Genomic DNA, 18,775 nt, shown 5'->3' on the forward strand with positions numbered 1-18,775 from the left:
ATAAATTGCTGATGAAGTAGTTGAAAATTAATTATTTGATTGATGTAATATATGTTTAATAGGGATATTATTATCTTTGTAGCTTAATTTTAAATTATACTCAAGTTTCAAGGGACTTGGTTGTGATTTTTAAATTTCACGGAACTTATTGTGTTCCATGGGATCTATTCGTAATTTTTCCAAAAAAAAAAAAATTGGACAGCTTAACAATTTGGAGAAAATACATATAAGTGTGAGTGACTTATATGTTTTTCCCAGTTATATATATTTTCTTCAACTTAATTTCACATAACAAGTCAAATCAATTCATATTTGACATTCCAAAAATGAAATATAGCCTGCAAGTGGTTTTAAATATTGATTTTGATTTCAATACAATAATTATAATATATAAAGAAAATGTAACGTCATTTCTGTATCTCAATTCGTAAAAATACGTAAAACTCTTTTCTTTTTTTGGGCCGAGAGCTGGTAAGACTAGGAAATAAATTGAAATTTCTTGGTCCACTTCGATTCTTGATAGATTTTGGTTGGGGCCATTGAATTATTAATCAATTCCTGTGTAAAGTTAGATCATATTTTATACACATAAAAAGTATGACACGAGTCAAGTAAGAATTTAGAAATTGAAATCGATATTTAAATATCTTCTTTAATATTGGGTGTTGCGCTTTACACGCTTTTGTTACCCCTAAAGCGAAACCTTGATTTGAATTACTCGATTTGTAAGGAATATAGAAGTCAACATTTACAATTAATCTAATCCCTACAATTTTACATGTGCTCATTGCTCAAGAGCATTATAGATAGAGGTAATGAAAATAAAAATACATATGACTTTATGGTCTTGACGCTCAAGCACACAAATGAAGGGAATATGTTTAAGCAAGTATGCGAGTTTTTGGATATCCGTTGGGTAAAATTGATTATGAAAAATATGTTCTGGGATTGTTCAAACTTAATGAGGGATGAGAACCACCTTCTTTGGATAAAATCCTAAGCATCTTGATAATCATGTCCACGTATATTCCAAATTGTATGAGAACCACCTTCCATCATTAGGTTTACCAAATTTAAGGCAGTGATGAAACCTTGAATACATTAACGAGGGTTTGCCTTAAAATTATGGGATCAGCAATGGAGGGTTCAAACTGCAATAAAAGAAGTAATTCTCACAAAAAAAAAAAGTTGCTGGAGTATTAGAATAAACAGAAACTAATGAGAAGCTTGACAGTTGTCGGAATGGACCAAAAAATCAGGGTATATTACCCTGTTCGTGAATATCTGAATTAGATAAACATTTACTTTGTTCTACTTCTAAGAGTGGAGAAAGAACAAGAGAACTTTGGCAACTGAATAAATGCCTATGTATATTGCTAAAATTTCATTAAATCTATGTCAGCCAATCAATCTCTTTCACTTTTATTTCTTCATAGCCCATTGAACCGAGAAGTAATATCTAAGAATACATCTTCTCGGCAAGGAATAGTAAGGCCACCTATTGGATGGCTATATCCGAACTCTTCCCCAGCTTTAGTCAGAAAATCTTGAAACGATGGTTGGTTCAAGTATGATATGGGGATCACAAAATGCTTCATTCTCTCTTCAACATATACCGCATAATAGCATTTTGGGACCTCCACAGATTTCAAAGCTCTTGCACTGGACATAAACGAAGTTCTTTTAATACCAAGTAAACGAAAACCCATTTGGTAATGTTTAGATTTTTGGCTCTTGAGGATTGGAATATTGGCTTGTGTTGCTTGTGAATAGGAGAGGAAGTGTGTATTTATAGTTGTTAAAGGTCAGCTACAGATCAATGGAGCAACAATAAGGGTTGTGTTACCATGGGAGATCACGTGGTGTGTTGTCTTGGAAGTGTGTATTATAAACGTTTAAGGAGATGCATAAGACCCACCTTGAATGAAAGTACAATTATTGGTACCCACTTGAAGACAACTAGATTGATATTCTTGCATTGTTTAAAGGCGAGACTCCATTTTGTAGACATGCTTTAGATATTTCACATATTTTTTTCTTCATATTGACACACCTCAATTGGATGCCTTTGTACATACAACTACGTACCAACTAAGATAGATGCAGTGATTGATGGAGTTTCACATTAGGTCACAATCAAGGGATGTAGAACTTAAAGGACTCTTTTTTGTTTTTTCGCCCAGAAGGGGTGGGTTGATTTCTGTCCAAGGTTTCTTGAAGCTCTCTCTTGATTCTAGAATCAAACCACCTCAAGCACAATGTTTGACTTCAAATTTAAAGATGCATTATTAATATTTGTCAATCAATATGTTATGACTAATCAACTAATGTATGTTGTAAAGTATCTTTGTCATCAAATTAATTAATTATACAGTTGAAGACTTGTAGAAGAAAATTTGAACTCAGATAATGCTTCAGGATGTGTATGTAATTTGTATGTGTATGTATATGCATGCTTGCTTGCGCGGAATGAAGCTCAATCCTTAGAGTAATTCTGTCTTATAAGTGAGGTGGCCATGTCTAGTTGCAATTACATAATTCATGTGATTAATTAACGTGTATAGGTATAGTGATTGGAGAACCAAAATTAACGGATGCTATGTCAGTGTTTGGAGGCCAGAATAGCATGGCTGCTAACTAGTATAGGCAAGACCACGTGAAGAGTACATGAAGTTTGGCTCCTCATAGTAGTACAAGATAATCTTAGACTTGAATGACTAGATTTACATGCGATATATATCTTGGATTGTTCGTTCGGTGATGAGCACGCAGCCATTTTAGTTTAAATTAATCCTTGCTTTTTATTTAAATTAATTTTCAAATATTGTTAATGTTATATTTATTAATATAAAAATATAAAAATTTTAACAAATATGTTCATTACCAGTCTTGCCAGTATAAATTTAATCTAGCAGTCCAATTTAATATTAATTTTTTTTATAATTTTACAATTTGATTATCCAAATAGATTCCGGACAATTTATATATAATTTAGATGGCTAATTTAATATTAAAAAAATTATAAATTTTACAAATTAGCCGTTTAAATATATTTTAAATAGTTCAGATTTAATATTAAAATTTTTTATACTTTTTATTTTAATAAACATAATATTAAAAAATTTAAAAATTAATTTAAATGAACGGTATAAATCATGTTAGGATGAAATGCCTCCTGACCTTGGTGAGCACTCAGCACACCAAATGCGGACGCATCTTATCTCTGCCAGCTATGAAACGTAACATTGAAGGAACTGGTTTTAATTACTTTAACTCGTCTCCTATTTTTATGAATAAAATATATGATCTCATGTGACATAGGACTTGATTATTAATTCTATGACCACAGTGCACCAAAGAGGTTGGTTCCAAAAAATATATAAAATAAGAAACAAAAATGACGTTAACTAATTCAATCAGGAAAAGTCTCTATATATATATATATACAAAGGAAAATCTGAGGTGCACTCCATACAAAATTGTGTTGACTAATTAATCTAAACTAATGTTTTCGCCGGCTAACACCCATTTAATAAGGAAGAAGTGACATTTTGGAAGACTTCTTCTCTGCATGGAATAGTGATGGCACCCACGTAATCATATCCAAATTCTTCTTCAGCTTGACTTAACAATTCTTGAAATGAAGGTTGATTCAAGTACGAAATCGGAATCACAAATCTTTTCATTTTGTGCCCGATGTATACAGCAACATATCCCTTTGGCACATCACCAGATTTTGAAGAAGCCATTTTTGCACCAAATGAAGACCTTTTAGTTCCTGGGAAATGAAAACCCATATTTTTTGAGTTTAAGAGAAGAAGAAGAAAGTGCTCGAATTCAAATGTTTGAGGATGTTGTTAAAGATCTAGTTGTGTTGCTTCTGAAAAATATGAAATACGAGGGTGCGTATATATAGATGAAAGGGTTTTAATTTGCTTTCATTCCCTTCAATAATTAATTAGCCAGAGAAGCAATGTGATAAGGCTTAACGGTAGACAAGGACTTATTATTAGAGATCACATGGCGTGTTATCAAAAGCAGCTAAATGAGGTGTTGTCCAGTCCAGATCATACATGAACCAGAACGTTCAGATGATGCTGTTTATGTCTTCGTCAAGTACTATGACGGATCATTTGAATTTTGAACAGTTCAAGGCATAGTTTCTCTCTCAAGTTTTTTAATCACTGTCGTTTTAATTTGTTGACATGCTTGCAACATCTCTTATGTTTTCATTATCTTCGTAGAATCGTAGTCCACTTCATAGCATATATTGCTGCGGCAATGAACTAAAAGTATGGGAAATGGTTGGCATGTCTTCAAAGGCAAAATTTCTTGGCTTGTCCATATCATAATATTGAAGCAACTAAAGTGTCTTTTACAAAATTGCAATTATAAACTTGCTTCTTAAGATGAGCTGGTTAACTAAGTGTCTGGAATGTTGCCTCTCATGGGGAAACTTCTTGGCTTATTATTAGGCACAACTATAAAAGGGAAACATAATTGGGTTACTTGATTAACATTTAGGGGTTTTTTTCTTATTGGGTAAAAGCGCGAGGTGTTTCTGAATGCTGAAGAAGATCGACAGATAGGATTCCTTAGCTTTAATGAAGTTATTAGGTGCGTCCTAAATGAGAGCTAATTATAACTGATTATGCAAGAAAAAATTGTGCGTAAACTAAGAACCTTTATAATATTGAGAAATACTCCATCTATCCTAAATTATAAAATAATTTTAGAGAAAATTTAGTATCTCAAAATATAAAATACTTTGAGAAGATTAAAGTTTTATTAAGCAAGATTATTCCAATATTGCCATTTCTCTCTCTCTCTAGAGTAATTAAGTGTAGATTTAAGGTTATTAAATTGACGATGTTTTTAAAAATTTATATTTTTGTTTTTAAAAAAATTAAGATTGTCAAGTTTATTTAATGAGATTTGTTGGTATGTGATTTTTTTTTTAAAGTATCTTATAATTTGATATGGATAAAGTATTTAAAAGTATCACTTCAACATTTTTGACTATTACTAATATTTTTCTCTAGAACAATTTTAAAAGTGTTGCATCATGCATAAATAAGAAACATTTTTCAAATATTGTTATTGAAGTATAGAGTGATAAATACTTATTTTGTTAAAAAATATAAGACATTTTTAATCAAATTTCATCTCCAATAAAGTAGTTATCTACTTTCAAACTAACTTTATCTTTCTATATTTACCCCTATTAAATACCTTACAATAAATATAAAGTCATTTATCAATAGAGACACTTTTGAAAAAAAAAAATGATTATACATCAAAAAATTAAAAATGCTTTACATTTTTGAACATCAAACTCCTCAAAAAATTTCTTACATTTTTTAACAGAAGGAGTATTTGACAACAGGCTTGAAAAATATTGTCTAATATAGAATAACCCTTGTTTTAGTGTTCGTTAGTGTCCATATAATCCAGATCATTTTGTGACATTATTTTTGTTTAAATCACTTTTGATCTGATGACCATAACGGAACAATCTTTTTCTCACAGCTGTTTTATTTGTCATAACTCATGCACTTGCGATGTACGTACATTGTCCAATGAGCAGTCATGATGGGTTGCTTTGCGATATATAAGTTGGTCTCAAAAGGACAAGGGCCATACCACATCATCACATGGTATTGTCTTATAGAAAGGAACTTTTCAAGGATCAATGTGTTAAATTTAGAGTGAAAGCAACTATCAAGCCAACTCATACATGAGGGACTGTGTCATAGTGTTTCAAGACAAAGGCCGCGTGAAGAGTACTTGGAGTTGGGCTCTATAGTTGTGCAAGACGATCAATTCAGACATTATATAGATGTCCATGCATGTGATATTCGTTTTATGGTGCTATGGATAAAAAAAGCTAACAATTTTAAGAGAATACATATAAATGAGAGTGACACTACATCTTAACTTACAAGTTTAAATCATTAAATTTGTGTCTTTTTCATTTATATACCCTTTTTCTAACTCAATTTCACATCATTATGAGACTTTTTTCACATACAAGTCAAATCAATTTACATTTGACATTTAAATAAATGAAATATAGCCTGTGAGTGGTTTATATATCCATTTTAATTTCAACACAATAATTATATTATATAAAGAAAATCTAATGTCATTTATGTATCTCAATTCGTAAAAATATGTGGAACTCAATTCAATAGTTGGTAAGACTAGGAACTAAATTGAAGTTTCTTCGTCTACTTCAATTCTTGATAGATTTTGGTTGGGGCTATTGAATTATAAATTATTTAATCAATTCCTGTGTTGTTAGATCATAAATTCTTGATATATTTTATGCATAAAAATTTGACACGAGTCAAAGAAAGAATTTAGAAATTAAAATCGATATGTATTTATATAATTCTTTAGTATTGGGTGTTGCGCTTAACATGCTTTGGTTACCCCTAAAGCGAAATCTTGACTTGAATTACATGATTAAGGGTTATAACATTTTTCTTCCCCTTAAGTCAACATGTAAAACATAATTCCTGTTTTTACTTAAAGCTTTAAGACACAAAAATATCCAGAAGGTTTATGGCACTTTCAGTGCAAAAATATTTAAAAAATTTTTTTCCAGTCAGACGCTTTTAGTATCCTTAAGTTAATAATAGTGTATAGGTATCCATTAAATTTATAAAAAAAAATTCATTCTCCTCCAATCCATCAAAATAACTTAACATTGACCGTAAAGTTTAGAGGAAAGAACTTAACTTTCCTCCTAGCCTCCTCTTTCTACTTCTCTTTTTTAGTTTGCTGACTACAACGTTATGTAATGAACTAAAAAATGTACTCAAACGATAAAACACAAACTCATCTTTGTTTAATGAAAATTCCGAATCCAGATTGCCGGTTCAACAGGATTAATGGAAAGTGACAATGGTATGGAATAATAGAAATGGTAAATATAACCCTTTGATATATCCTTCCCGGCCCATTTACTTCATCCCGAACCCATATTTCTCTTTGGACTACTCCTAAGAAGCCTTGTATCATGACACGTCGCTTCTCTTGAAAAAATTGACGGGCTTTTAAAACTGGTCTTCATGGGAATTTCGAATACCTTTGCTTTGCGCTTCTACTATCGTATTAGGTCGTGGATTTAATGAAGGTCATGAAACACTTCGTCATGGACAGGCATCAGAAAATATTACTTACTCCTTCTAGTGCTTTGTGTATAATTTGTGGCAACAAACAAATTCTGGATCCTCTTCTGAATCAACATTTGTGTTATTGTGATTGTGTTGCCTTTATTTGATAAAACCGTTGGTTATTCTTCCAATGAAGAAATCATAAAATCATATTTTTAAGAGCAAAATTCGTCCAATAGTAAAGTCCCAATTAGTATATCATGTTCATCAGCCTATTAGAAAAGTCTTTGATGGCTTTTGACCCCACTAATTTCTGCATTTTCAAAATCTTTGAACAAGCTGAGTAGCTGAGCACTTGCATGCTTGTAGGTAGTCTTTGGCTTGGGACTTCTTTGTCTTCAGATCTCTGTGTGAGCTTTAAGCCATGTGTGATTGCTGGCTTTGTAAAAATTCAAGATTTTATTAGTTAAAATTCAAAATTTAAAAATTCGCTGATAAAATTAAATAATATCCAATTAAACTCAATTAGCCTCAAATAAATATATAAAATTCTAAATTAAATATTTATTTAAGGCTAATTGAGTTTAATTAGATATTATTTGATTTTATTAGTCAATCTTGAACTTTTGGATTTTAACTAATAAAATCTTTGAATTTTAAAGTATAAATGATATCTTTGATATTTTTACATATTTTCTATTTTATTTTATTTGTTCATTTTTTAATCTAATTTAGAAGATATTAATGGAGATTATTTTTAATAGAAGAATATGGACATGTGCTTGAAGATCAAGTCAATAATTAAATTTTATAAATTTTATTTATGTTTATTTTGGGTTCTTTAATGTACTTTTTAGTTAGGATTGTTAAGGATAGTTTTGTCTTTTTGACAAATTATTAGATTTTAGTGTGTGTTTGGATTAAAAAATTTTTTAACTGAAATTAGAATGAACTGAGGTTAGCAAACTGAGGTTAGAATAAAAGTCTGTGATTGTAACGTGATTTATGTTTGGATATATTTTTTTTAAAAGTGAGTTGAACAAACTAAAACTTGTTTGGATGATTTGATTCAAAAGCCAATTGAAATGTATAAGAAAAAAAATAAATTTGAATTTTCTTGTATATATTTTTATGACTAATTTCATATTTTTAAGGAAAATATTAAACTTAAAATTACAATTTTTTTAAAAAAAGTGGATTAAAATTACAATTTTACATGTGATTGGTTAGCTTGAATGAATTTCAATTAGATAAAATTCAAATCTATATCAAGAAAAAAGGATCTTTGATTTCTTATTATAATCTATTTTTATTTAGTTTTATTATATTTTACTGTAGAAATTTTTTTCGTGATTTGATATTCTTGGAACAAAAAACATTGACCCTTAAATTACAATTTTTTATTAAAAAAACTCTATATATAATTAAGTATTGTTTATGAATTGTTAAAATATTGAATAAATAATAAATTAAAAATATTAAATTACAAAATAGTTAAAATAAATTGATGGATAATGAAACGTTAAATTCTAAAAAGCTAAACTAGATTGATAAATAATAAAATATTAAATATAAAAATGAAAATAAATTAATAAATTGGTAGATATATTTTCCCATAAAAGTTTTTAAAAAAATTGTAAAATTTGCCACAAAGCAAAATATCACTTTTTTTTTTTTGCATGCAAGAAAACAATGCGTCATTTGTTTCCAGGGGTCATGGATGATTAAGTATCATAATAATACATCTACCACACCCTTTACCACTTGGAGAGAGAAATTTGACAAGAAGCTAAAAATGCATTACCATCTATGTTCACTGATGCGCGTTGAGAAGAGAAACTCCTTGAATTAGCTTTAACCAAAATGAGCTTTTCCCCTCAAAAGCTCTTTTCAACTTTTTTTTATCCAAACAAAAATTTTAACCTATAATAAGCTTTCAACAATCTCAACTGAGGTTTGGGCCTCTCAAACCTCAGTTAGGATTTAAACCAAACATAGATAAAAAGGAAGAGCGTTGGCGGCGGAGAATTGAGAGGAGAGAAGAGAGGAGGCCGCGCAAAACTGTAAAGAGGAACGAACGCGCGAGCGGTAGTGATCGCTATTCGTGTCTTTCCTTCAACATAATTTTTTCTGATACTCTCATCTTGTTCAATTTTTTAGTTTCATGAAGAATTAATTTTTTTTAGTGTGATCAATCACAAATTATGACTTTTAAATTTTAATTTAAGTTTTTTCTATTCAGAAAAAAATTATTTTAGATTTATTTTAATTTATTCTTCTTCTTTTTATCTTTCAATTTTATGTTTTAATTATTATTTCTGATTAGAGTAACTTTATTGTATCATTTTTGGGTTATATATTTTATCTAAGATTTTGCTTGCTGTTATTGATTGATATAGTAATACAGGCGTAATTTGACTTGACTTGAATAATTATTTATACTTTGTTTCTGGTATGGCTAATATAAATAATTATCAAGTTGTGAGTTAACTGAGATTTTAATTAATTTATAACTTAATTTTTTATTTAATTCTTAAATGATAATTTAAAAAATATGTAATAAAACCAAAATAATAAGGTCAAATAAAATTAATTTATTTTGTGAATAAAAAAAATAAATTTAAGTGATTAAATTGTGATTGATTGTACTTAATAATTTTTTCAGTTAAACTTACTTTATTTATTTAATTTTAAGTTATTTTTTAAAATTAATTTTATAAAAAAAATTTCACTATTTAATTTTTTATGGTTCTAATTCAAGTGTGCTATACTGAAAAATTTTAATGTTTATTAATTTTGATATTATTTAACAGTACTGTCAGTATTTCAGGCAACGTGTCACACGCACAGAGAAACCGGTCCCATGCATGCCTTTAATTTGCTCGTTCCAGAAGCTGGGCAACGGTAAGTATTATGGCTGGCATGCATCTAGTGTGCTCTGTCCTTGTCTCCAACTTAGCTACCATATCTCATTGGTGTGTCCTCTTGATAACACTATCATATCTTATTAAATAATTATATTGCCCAGGTATTTTGTTTGAACCAAAATCAAAGCCCCACCCGATTACAATTCCTCAGAGCTCAAAACTAATAAAGGAAGGTACTCGGCAATAATATGAAAAATTGAAGTATAATATAATAGAAAATAATATAAAAAATTATTCACGCCTTTTAAAAATATAATACATTTTTAACCAAATCTCACCCTTAATAAAGTAGTTACCTACTTTCAAACCAACCATATTTTTTTATATTTACTCATATTAAATACCCTATAACAAATATAAAGTTATTCATCTACAAGGGTACTTTTGAAAAAAGAGAGATAATGATTACATCTCGAAAAATAAAAAATACCTTACATTTTTAAATATTCAACTCCTCAAAAAATAACTTATGTTTTTGAATGGAAGGAGTATATGTAACAATAATAGAAAGAATAAAAGCTATGGAAAAGGTGGGTGTGGGCAAGCGTGATAAAAATTCAACAATATTCATTTTCTTTTCAAAATTTCTTCATATGTAAAAGTGAGAATTATATATCTTATAAAGACATTAATAATGACAACTGAAAATTTTAAATTAATAAAATGTTATAAAGGAACCGTCATTTTTATTTATAATTAAAATACTTTTAATTATTGAAATAGGTGGGTTTTCGATTAAAATACTTGCACTTGTTGAAATAGCAAGGGTATGGCAGATGAAGGTGGAGAAATGAAGAAGGTTGGCTTATGGCATGAGCTGAGATCAAGGAACGAAGGAAGAAGAAAAAGAATTGAAATGGACTCCATGTGACCAGCCAGGCATTTAACAATCAAAATTAATAAGTTAATAGTTAACAAGGTCAAATTAACCATAAGGTTAAGATAATATTGTACATTTTGAAAAATATTGAAGTGACATTGTGTTAGAAAAAATTTCATGATATCAATTATGCCTACATCAAAATTTCGAAGGAAGATTTTTATATTAACCCTTTTTGCTCTTCTTTTAACATATTTTTTCTCTCTTATTTTTTTGATTACACATAGGTATTTTTTTATTGGAGCTAATTCTGTTCGAGACATGATCAAATACTAAAAGTGAACACCTCTTTGAGAGAGGATTTAAACTTCAATTCATCATATTGTAAAGGATTGATTCTTTTTACTAAATTCAACCCTCGTTAGATTTTTTCTCTCAAATTATGCAATTGAAAAGTTCTTTCCTATTTTCTTTCTTTGTTTTTTTCCCTCTATTTTTTTCTTTCCCTCTAAACAAGGCATACTAATATTATGTGAAATTAATACCATCTTTAACTCCTTTTCTTAGGTTGCATTTGCTATATATCCTAGAATCAAGAAAAAGAAAAGAAAATATTATAAAGAATAATGTAACACTTTCTTTGTCAATCTAGCCAAGAGAATAAATTTTCAGTTGCAAAAACTAAAAGTAGCAATGCATTTGATGCTCGGTGGACTGATTAAACTAAAGGTTCTATATATGGCACTATTGATATAATTTACCCAAAAAAAAAACGGAATGATATATATTTTATAAATGTTGTGGCTTAATTATGAGATTGCAGACTTTTTTAGTGAATATGGAACTTATATTTCAAACAAGAAATACAGACAGAAGCCCAAAGCGAGATCAGTGATTTGAATGATATATGTTATCAAAATCTTTGCAATCAAGCACTTTATAAGAGCTATATATATTACAACTAAATTAAAAGGATAAAATATAGGGAAAATATAGATAAATAATTGGGACAACAAAGATTGTAAAAATATGTCCTCATATATAAGCAAAAACAACTCTGGAGATAAGAAAAAACAGGCAAAGATCGAAAATAAGATTTAAGGGGTGTCCAATCATTATAAAAGGAGCTTTAAGGCAGTCTTAAGCTTTTTTCCCCCTTTCAAGTGTCACATTTTTTCTTAAAAAAAAAACGACAAGATTTATTTCCAAATTTTTATCGGATTTTCTGTCAAATTGTCTGGTTCTTGATGGTTTCCTTCGTTTCACACTTGGCACACACTGGTTTTGGCTGATCGGCTATATAAATAATTGATTTGACTTGGATGAGTTTTGGATCTGACTAGCCGGTTGAATTGATATCGGATTTTTTTACACAATATTGATCCAAAGCTGCTTGGTGTGATCAAGGGAAACATGTTCCACGTGTGATTGTATCTGACTTTGTGAAACGTGTCTTTCAGGCAACGAGACACGTACGCACGTACAGAGAAACCAGCCCCATACGTTCAGTTATTGCTCTCTCCAGAACCAGAGACGCAAGCGCCTGCTACCATATCGCATTAGTGTGATCTTGATCATTTTATTATATCTTATTAATGCTATTTATTGCCCTCATGTGTAATTGATTTATTATTCCCATTGTTGTCTTCATCATACTATTCGTTCGGAGATTTTTGATCTTTTCTGTATATATGTACTTTTTCCCAATCATAATATAAGAAATGTTCTAGAAATCCTGTTTAATTCATATTCTAAATTTTGATGCTACTACTAATTACTAAATTTGTTCAATTAATACTCTGGCGTCGGAGAAAATTCTTAAAAGGAGATCAGAGTTATTTTCTCTGTAAAGTTAAAGATCGTTTATAATGTATGAGACAACGTAAATGTATATGGATTCCAACTAGATGTACACACACTACTATGAGTAAGTGAAATATTTATTTATCGGGTGCTATCTTATATTTTTTACTTTGTTATTATTTGACACGCACTCTCTCCATCCCTTTAATTATTGCTCGTCGTTCTATAGGGTTTGATTTTATATATATATATATATATATAAAGTTAATCGTGTTAAGATATTCAAGTATGATAGCACACTTGACAGCAAAGGTGGAAGAGGAGAAATGAACTAGGGGGAATGACACGACATTTTAATAGGATGACAACTTCAAGAAGCATTTTTTTTATCCTTAATAGAATGCACGCTATGGGATATTAATTATATCTTTTCAATATTATATTATTTAAACTCATTAAATGTGAGAGAAAATGTAATATATTTTTGAATATTTTTCATTTAAGCGAGGATAAAGTTAGAAGTTTATTCTATATCTAAACAAAGTTAATGATTTAATTATTTTTTCTTGATTTTAGTAAAGTAGTTGAAAGCATCTTATAATAGAAATTAGAAGGGGTATTAGTTATTAATCTCAACTTTATTCAATATAGAACTTTTCATATATAATTTAAGTGCACTCTCATGTTTCAGACAACCTAGTAATCCCAAAATACTGCTTTTGTGAAGTGAAAGCCCACACAATAAGTCAAGATTCTACCATGTGTTACCTCATGGAGAACACACTAATTGAAATACACACACAAAGAGTTGGAATCATGCCTAAAATCTCTCAAACAATGAACTCTCAACGTTACAATTATCCAAAAAGCTATATGGTATTCAACTTTGAACATGAATAAACAAGCGAAGCTTGTTAAAAAGAAATAATTTTTTTATTTCATATACTCTTTCTTTATACCATTTACATATGAGTAATGTTTAAAAAAGGAATAAAAAAAATCCTAACCCAACTAGAATTCTCTAGAAATCCTAATATGAAAACCCTAATAGATAATTTAAACCCAAAAGTCCACAATAGGCTATTAAAGCTTAAAATATAAAATAAATAAAATAACTAATTAAAAATTAAATACAAAAATTCAATAACAATAGAAAAACTTGACTAAATTAAACTAAATGAGTTTTAATAGCTCAAATATTATCTTCAGCTTCTGGACTCTACCACTATTGGTGCCATCATGGATGCCACCTTGGAAGTCTTGTTTAATGCCACGCTGAACGTCACCTATGCTCACATTATCTTGAACATTATATAATTTAGTCCTATATAAAGAAGTGGCGGGTTGCAAGAGAAGAGTGCAATTCAATTCAATCCGATAGATATAGTGTTTCTAGAGAGTATCATCCATGGCTCCACGAAGTCGCATCTCTCCTATCTTCTTCTTCTGCTTGTGCTCACATCTTCTTATACTGATAACCCATCCTGAAGCCTATGAATTCGATGATGTCCCTCTAACTCTCCAGAACCAGCCTCTGCAATCCAGTCCTAACAGCAGAGCCCACGATTTGCTGATGAAATTCAAGATTCCCAGAGGTGTGATTCTCAACAACTTCACATACCACTATATCAACGACCAAGCCTTCTATCGCGTCAAAATAAAAAAGGCCTTGTGTGATGACGGCGCTGAACAAGTTCGGATTCAGTCTTGCTTACAGTCAGAAAATCACAGGGTTTCTTACTGACAGAAAGTTCTCTATCCTGGCCGGAATTGAGATGTTGAGATCCCTCTTGCCTGTGAAAGAAATCAGGAATGACGAGCAAGCAGGCAAAGTTGTATTCGTTGTTGATCGGCCATATATCCCCGAAATTCGAATTTCTGCCGATCTCTTCGTAGATGCACCTCCATGTTACCCAAGAGGATTTGACTCACAAGCCATGTGAGGTAGAGCACGTATATATACTCATCATCACAATGGATTTTTATTTATTATTACTACTGCTATTATATATATTTCTTCCCAGGAAAATCACTGTCAAGCTGTCAAGTCCTTCTTCCATATAAGGGCTCTAATTTCTGAAAGGTCTTCCGAAATGGAGGGATGGCTCTAAAATCTTTAGGGAAACTAGCAATCAAGGACTCTAAATAAAATTTATATCAATTAAAGACCATTTGTTGTCAAAACTTGAAAGAAAAAACAAGCTTGAATAAACTGTTGCTAATTCAAAATGAGTTATTATTAAAATTTCAATGGATACATTTGAGTTTTGATAACAGTTGATATTTGACTGATAAAAATTTCATTTGGTGGTCATTAATTGCTATTTTCCCAAATCTTTAGGGAGTTAACTGCAAATAAGTCATGATGTCTAATGTCTACGATGTCCTGGATTTGAAAGAATTTCATTTTAAATTGAATTATACAGAGTTAAAATTGACAATAAGGCCATGGGTAATGATAGCAAGACCACAATTAATGACAAGGTAATGGTAATGATGATAACTTCTTCATTATCTTTTCGGATGAGGGATTTTTGAATAATTAGAATTAGAATTCTTTTTTGTGGGACCCATTATTGATTTTCCTTTTATTTAATGAATGCTATGGTGTATGAGATAATTCCAAAAACAAGATCAGAGTTATTTTGTCTATTTTTGCGTCCGTTAGCTTCGAACTATGTTTCTGGATTACAGGTATGTTGATGGGATGGCAAAACTTGCATAAAGTGGGATGTTGCTACTTGCTTATGCCTTTATCAAGCATTCTCATGAACTGCACTTGAGGACATTAACTTTCTGCATGGAATTGACGGCTTAGGGGTTTATCTCAAATATTGTAAAATGATCTGTCTTAAATAAGTATGATTTATGGGACAATGTAACAATGGATTCCTAATGTTAATGTTGTGATTTCAGTTTTCCTGGTGTTTCAGTCCCTATTCCTTTTCTTTTGTTGTTTCTCATTCTCAATCTATGCCTTCAAATTTTCATTCCAGTCCCCTCTCTTCATTCATTAGCTGAACACGCACTTGAAGAACTGACAAATTATTGAAAAATCTCTACATCTAAATTCGTCTTTAAAAAAGATCTCGATCGATGTCATTAGATATGGATTTAAAGAAAAAAAAAATCAAATATGTGTGGGGGCAATATAATAGAAAGATAAAATGTAAAATATTTAATGAGATACATCACACATATAACATTGAGAATGAAAAATTGACGTGGAATAAAATAATGATGATGATGATGATGATGATGATGATAATCAAAATATACGTAACAGTAATAGAAACGCAAAACTATGCGAAGGTGGCCGCGGAGGGTTAGCAAGATGGTAAATATTAAAAAATATGTCAAATATGCATTTTCTCTCCAAAATTGCTTCATATGTGTGGAGAGAAATTTTAATTTGGTGGGGAAAATGCGGTGGATGCCATCTATTACTTTTTCATGGAGTAATAAATTATGGTTTTCGCAAGTTTATTTCATGTTGTAACAAATTAATAATATTAAAAATGCAAAATATTTATAATTTTTTTTACGAAATTAATGAGTAAGCATTATTGAAATGACAAATTTACTTAGAGTTGGATTGGAAACTTGGTTTATATATATATATATATATATAAGATTTTGCTTTATATAATTAAAAAGCATCATGAGCTTTGTGGTTATAAATATATTTTTAGAGAATTACTGTAAAATTCCACTGAACACAATTAATTATTGGATGAATCTATGAGCAATTAATTGTGTTGAGTGAGACTTAAATGTAAGTCTCCTTTTTTTCTGTGAAGGAAGCGTAGGCCGCCACCTCCAGCAGCCATTGATGACAATTGTTCAGCAGTGGAGCTCTAGTGACAATAGTTGGTGGATTTGATCATTTTCTTTTAAAACATAATTTCAATTTAGTCCCTTGATCTTGCAATACTATTTAAAAATTATTTAGTTCTAATTTAAAATTAACTTTTTACCTAGTTCTTTACTTAAATTCTCCCTCTCTTTTCTTGGAAAAATTGTTATAAAGTCCCTTAATTAAGCATTCTAAATATCCAAAAGTCTTATCAAATACACAAATCATATTGTTTTTCATAATATCACCGTTGTTTTAGATCCGTGATGGAGTTAAGTTCTCTGTTTGATTCAATTTAGATCTTTGTGCTTAAACACTTGTTTGTGTGAGACTAGCATTGAAAGTTAGATTGAAGCCTGTTAAAAAAATATATCGTGTGATATGATACAAGATGTTTTGAATTTTGAACATTGCTTCTGATGAACTTTTTGATTCGAGTTATCAAATGCAGTCAAAGGAAGAATTCAAGCTTCTTCAAAAATAAAAGAGGAAATCAGTCAAATAGAAGAAATAAAATAAGAAGAATGCGGGCTTATGAGAGTTTTCGTCAGAGGAAGATACAAAGAAAGAGAGGGAAAAAGAAAAGGAAGAGAGAAGGGGGTAAAGTGGGAGTGTTTCAGAGTGCTTTAAATTATGTACAATTGATCAATAATTAACACACAAAAAAATTATTTACAAGCAAGTCCTTTGAGACGTCACAATAAAGCTGGGCAACAGGTTAAACCTAATGGGCCAACCAGCTAATCTACAATTTTGGTGGATTGGGTTGGGTTAGAAAATGAGCCCATTTTGCAAAACGAATTGGATTGGTCCAAACTGTAAAAATTTGCTCTCCCTCTTATCTTATGCCCTCCCCTATTTGAATGGCAAAGAAGGAGAAAACATTTGATCCAAATGAATAATTGGGAAAATTAGAAAAAAGCCTCCAAAATTATTCTGTAATAACATAAAAGAAAAAGGCATTTAGATAATTTTTTCATAATTAAAACAAAATAAAATTAAGCTATTGTTCAGGAGGATTCAAATTCTGGACTTTCAAGTAAACAACCATCACAAGTTTAACTAAGCCACCCTTCTACATTTGCTATAAAACTAAATTAAATAATTAAAATATTAATTGTGAATTATTCGGTTAAAGAGTATAACATATATACATACATATACATATATATATATATATCCCCCCCCCCCCAACCAAGGGGCCGAAATTTCGCTACCAGCTAAGTACACAACTCATAGTCACCAAGCTACAACTCCATCGCCTTATTGGTTCTAAATATTTGATTGAGACAACGTGGAAATGTCAGTTCACCAATTTGTCATTGGATAAACACATTTCCAATATAATTTTCTTTGTCAAAAGGACAAAATAAATTTTAAATTTCCACTTCCCAAGTATAAATTAATTTTCTTTATGTTGACTACTATAAGTTCATTCCTTTTTTTCATCTTTGTCAGCTATCAGCCTAGCATGCACCTGTAGTAAAATCAGTGATACTTATTACTTAGAAAGATATCATCTGCAGAAGAGAGAAGAGGCCAATAGATAGTATATGCTTTTTAAAGGAATTTTCTTGTCTCATTCTTATGGGAACCGGAAAAGCTTTGTAAATGGTCACAAGCTTATGAGTCATTTCTATACTTGTATATATACAAGTCTTATTCAACCAAACTTTATGGAATGAATAGGAATAAAATAGATTAAAAAATTAAAATAAAAAAGAATTAAATCACCTTTCTCCTTATAGTAAGCATGATAAAACTCAATACTTTATATCACATAATATAGAAATCATTTCACCTCCAAAAATTTTATGAATCATAATTCCAATCTTTTGAACTAAATTACCATTTTTCATTATGAAAATGATTTATTCATCATCTTCTATATTTTGATCATCTTATTTTTACCTTTATTTTTTTGTCAAGACAATAGAAGAGAAGCCCAGCTTACACAAGCCCAATAATTACTATAAATCTCTAAGTCCAGTATATTTGTTTATTTATTATTTTTATTTATAGCTTGATGTAGGGTATTCTTTGTATACCTAGCTAACACATATTCATTAGGGTTTCTGTACATTTTCTATATATAGTATAATATTCATTAGGCTTTATGCACCACTTTTATCACTTTCTTCCTTTGAGTAAAGATTGTCTTGGTACCAGAGCTTTTAGGCTAATAGCCATGGCTACTATCTCATCAAACACTTCATAGTCTGGGTCTAATTCTGAATCTGTCGGCTCA

General features: G+C 30.0%; 1 protein-coding gene across 1 annotated transcript; it reads right to left on the reverse strand.

Annotated features, from left to right (window-relative positions):
- Positions 1 to 1,430: 1,430 nt before the first annotated feature.
- LOC129284787 (auxin-induced protein X10A-like) lies at positions 1,431 to 3,902 on the reverse strand. Its single transcript, XM_054920263.1, has 2 exons — positions 3,561 to 3,902; positions 1,431 to 1,733 (listed from the first exon to the last, which is right to left on the reverse strand). Exons 1-2 carry the CDS (start codon positions 3,795 to 3,797, stop codon positions 1,431 to 1,433), a joined length of 540 nt encoding a protein of 179 aa, XP_054776238.1. The 5' UTR covers positions 3,798 to 3,902.
- Between the last annotated feature and the right edge of the window lie 14,873 nt (positions 3,903 to 18,775).

This window comes from Prosopis cineraria, unplaced genomic scaffold (genome assembly GCF_029017545.1).
Source record: "Prosopis cineraria cultivar Desert tree isolate PC_DT_omini unplaced genomic scaffold, ASM2901754v1 PC11, whole genome shotgun sequence".
In the NCBI taxonomy this organism is placed as follows: Eukaryota; Viridiplantae; Streptophyta; class Magnoliopsida; order Fabales; family Fabaceae; genus Prosopis; species Prosopis cineraria.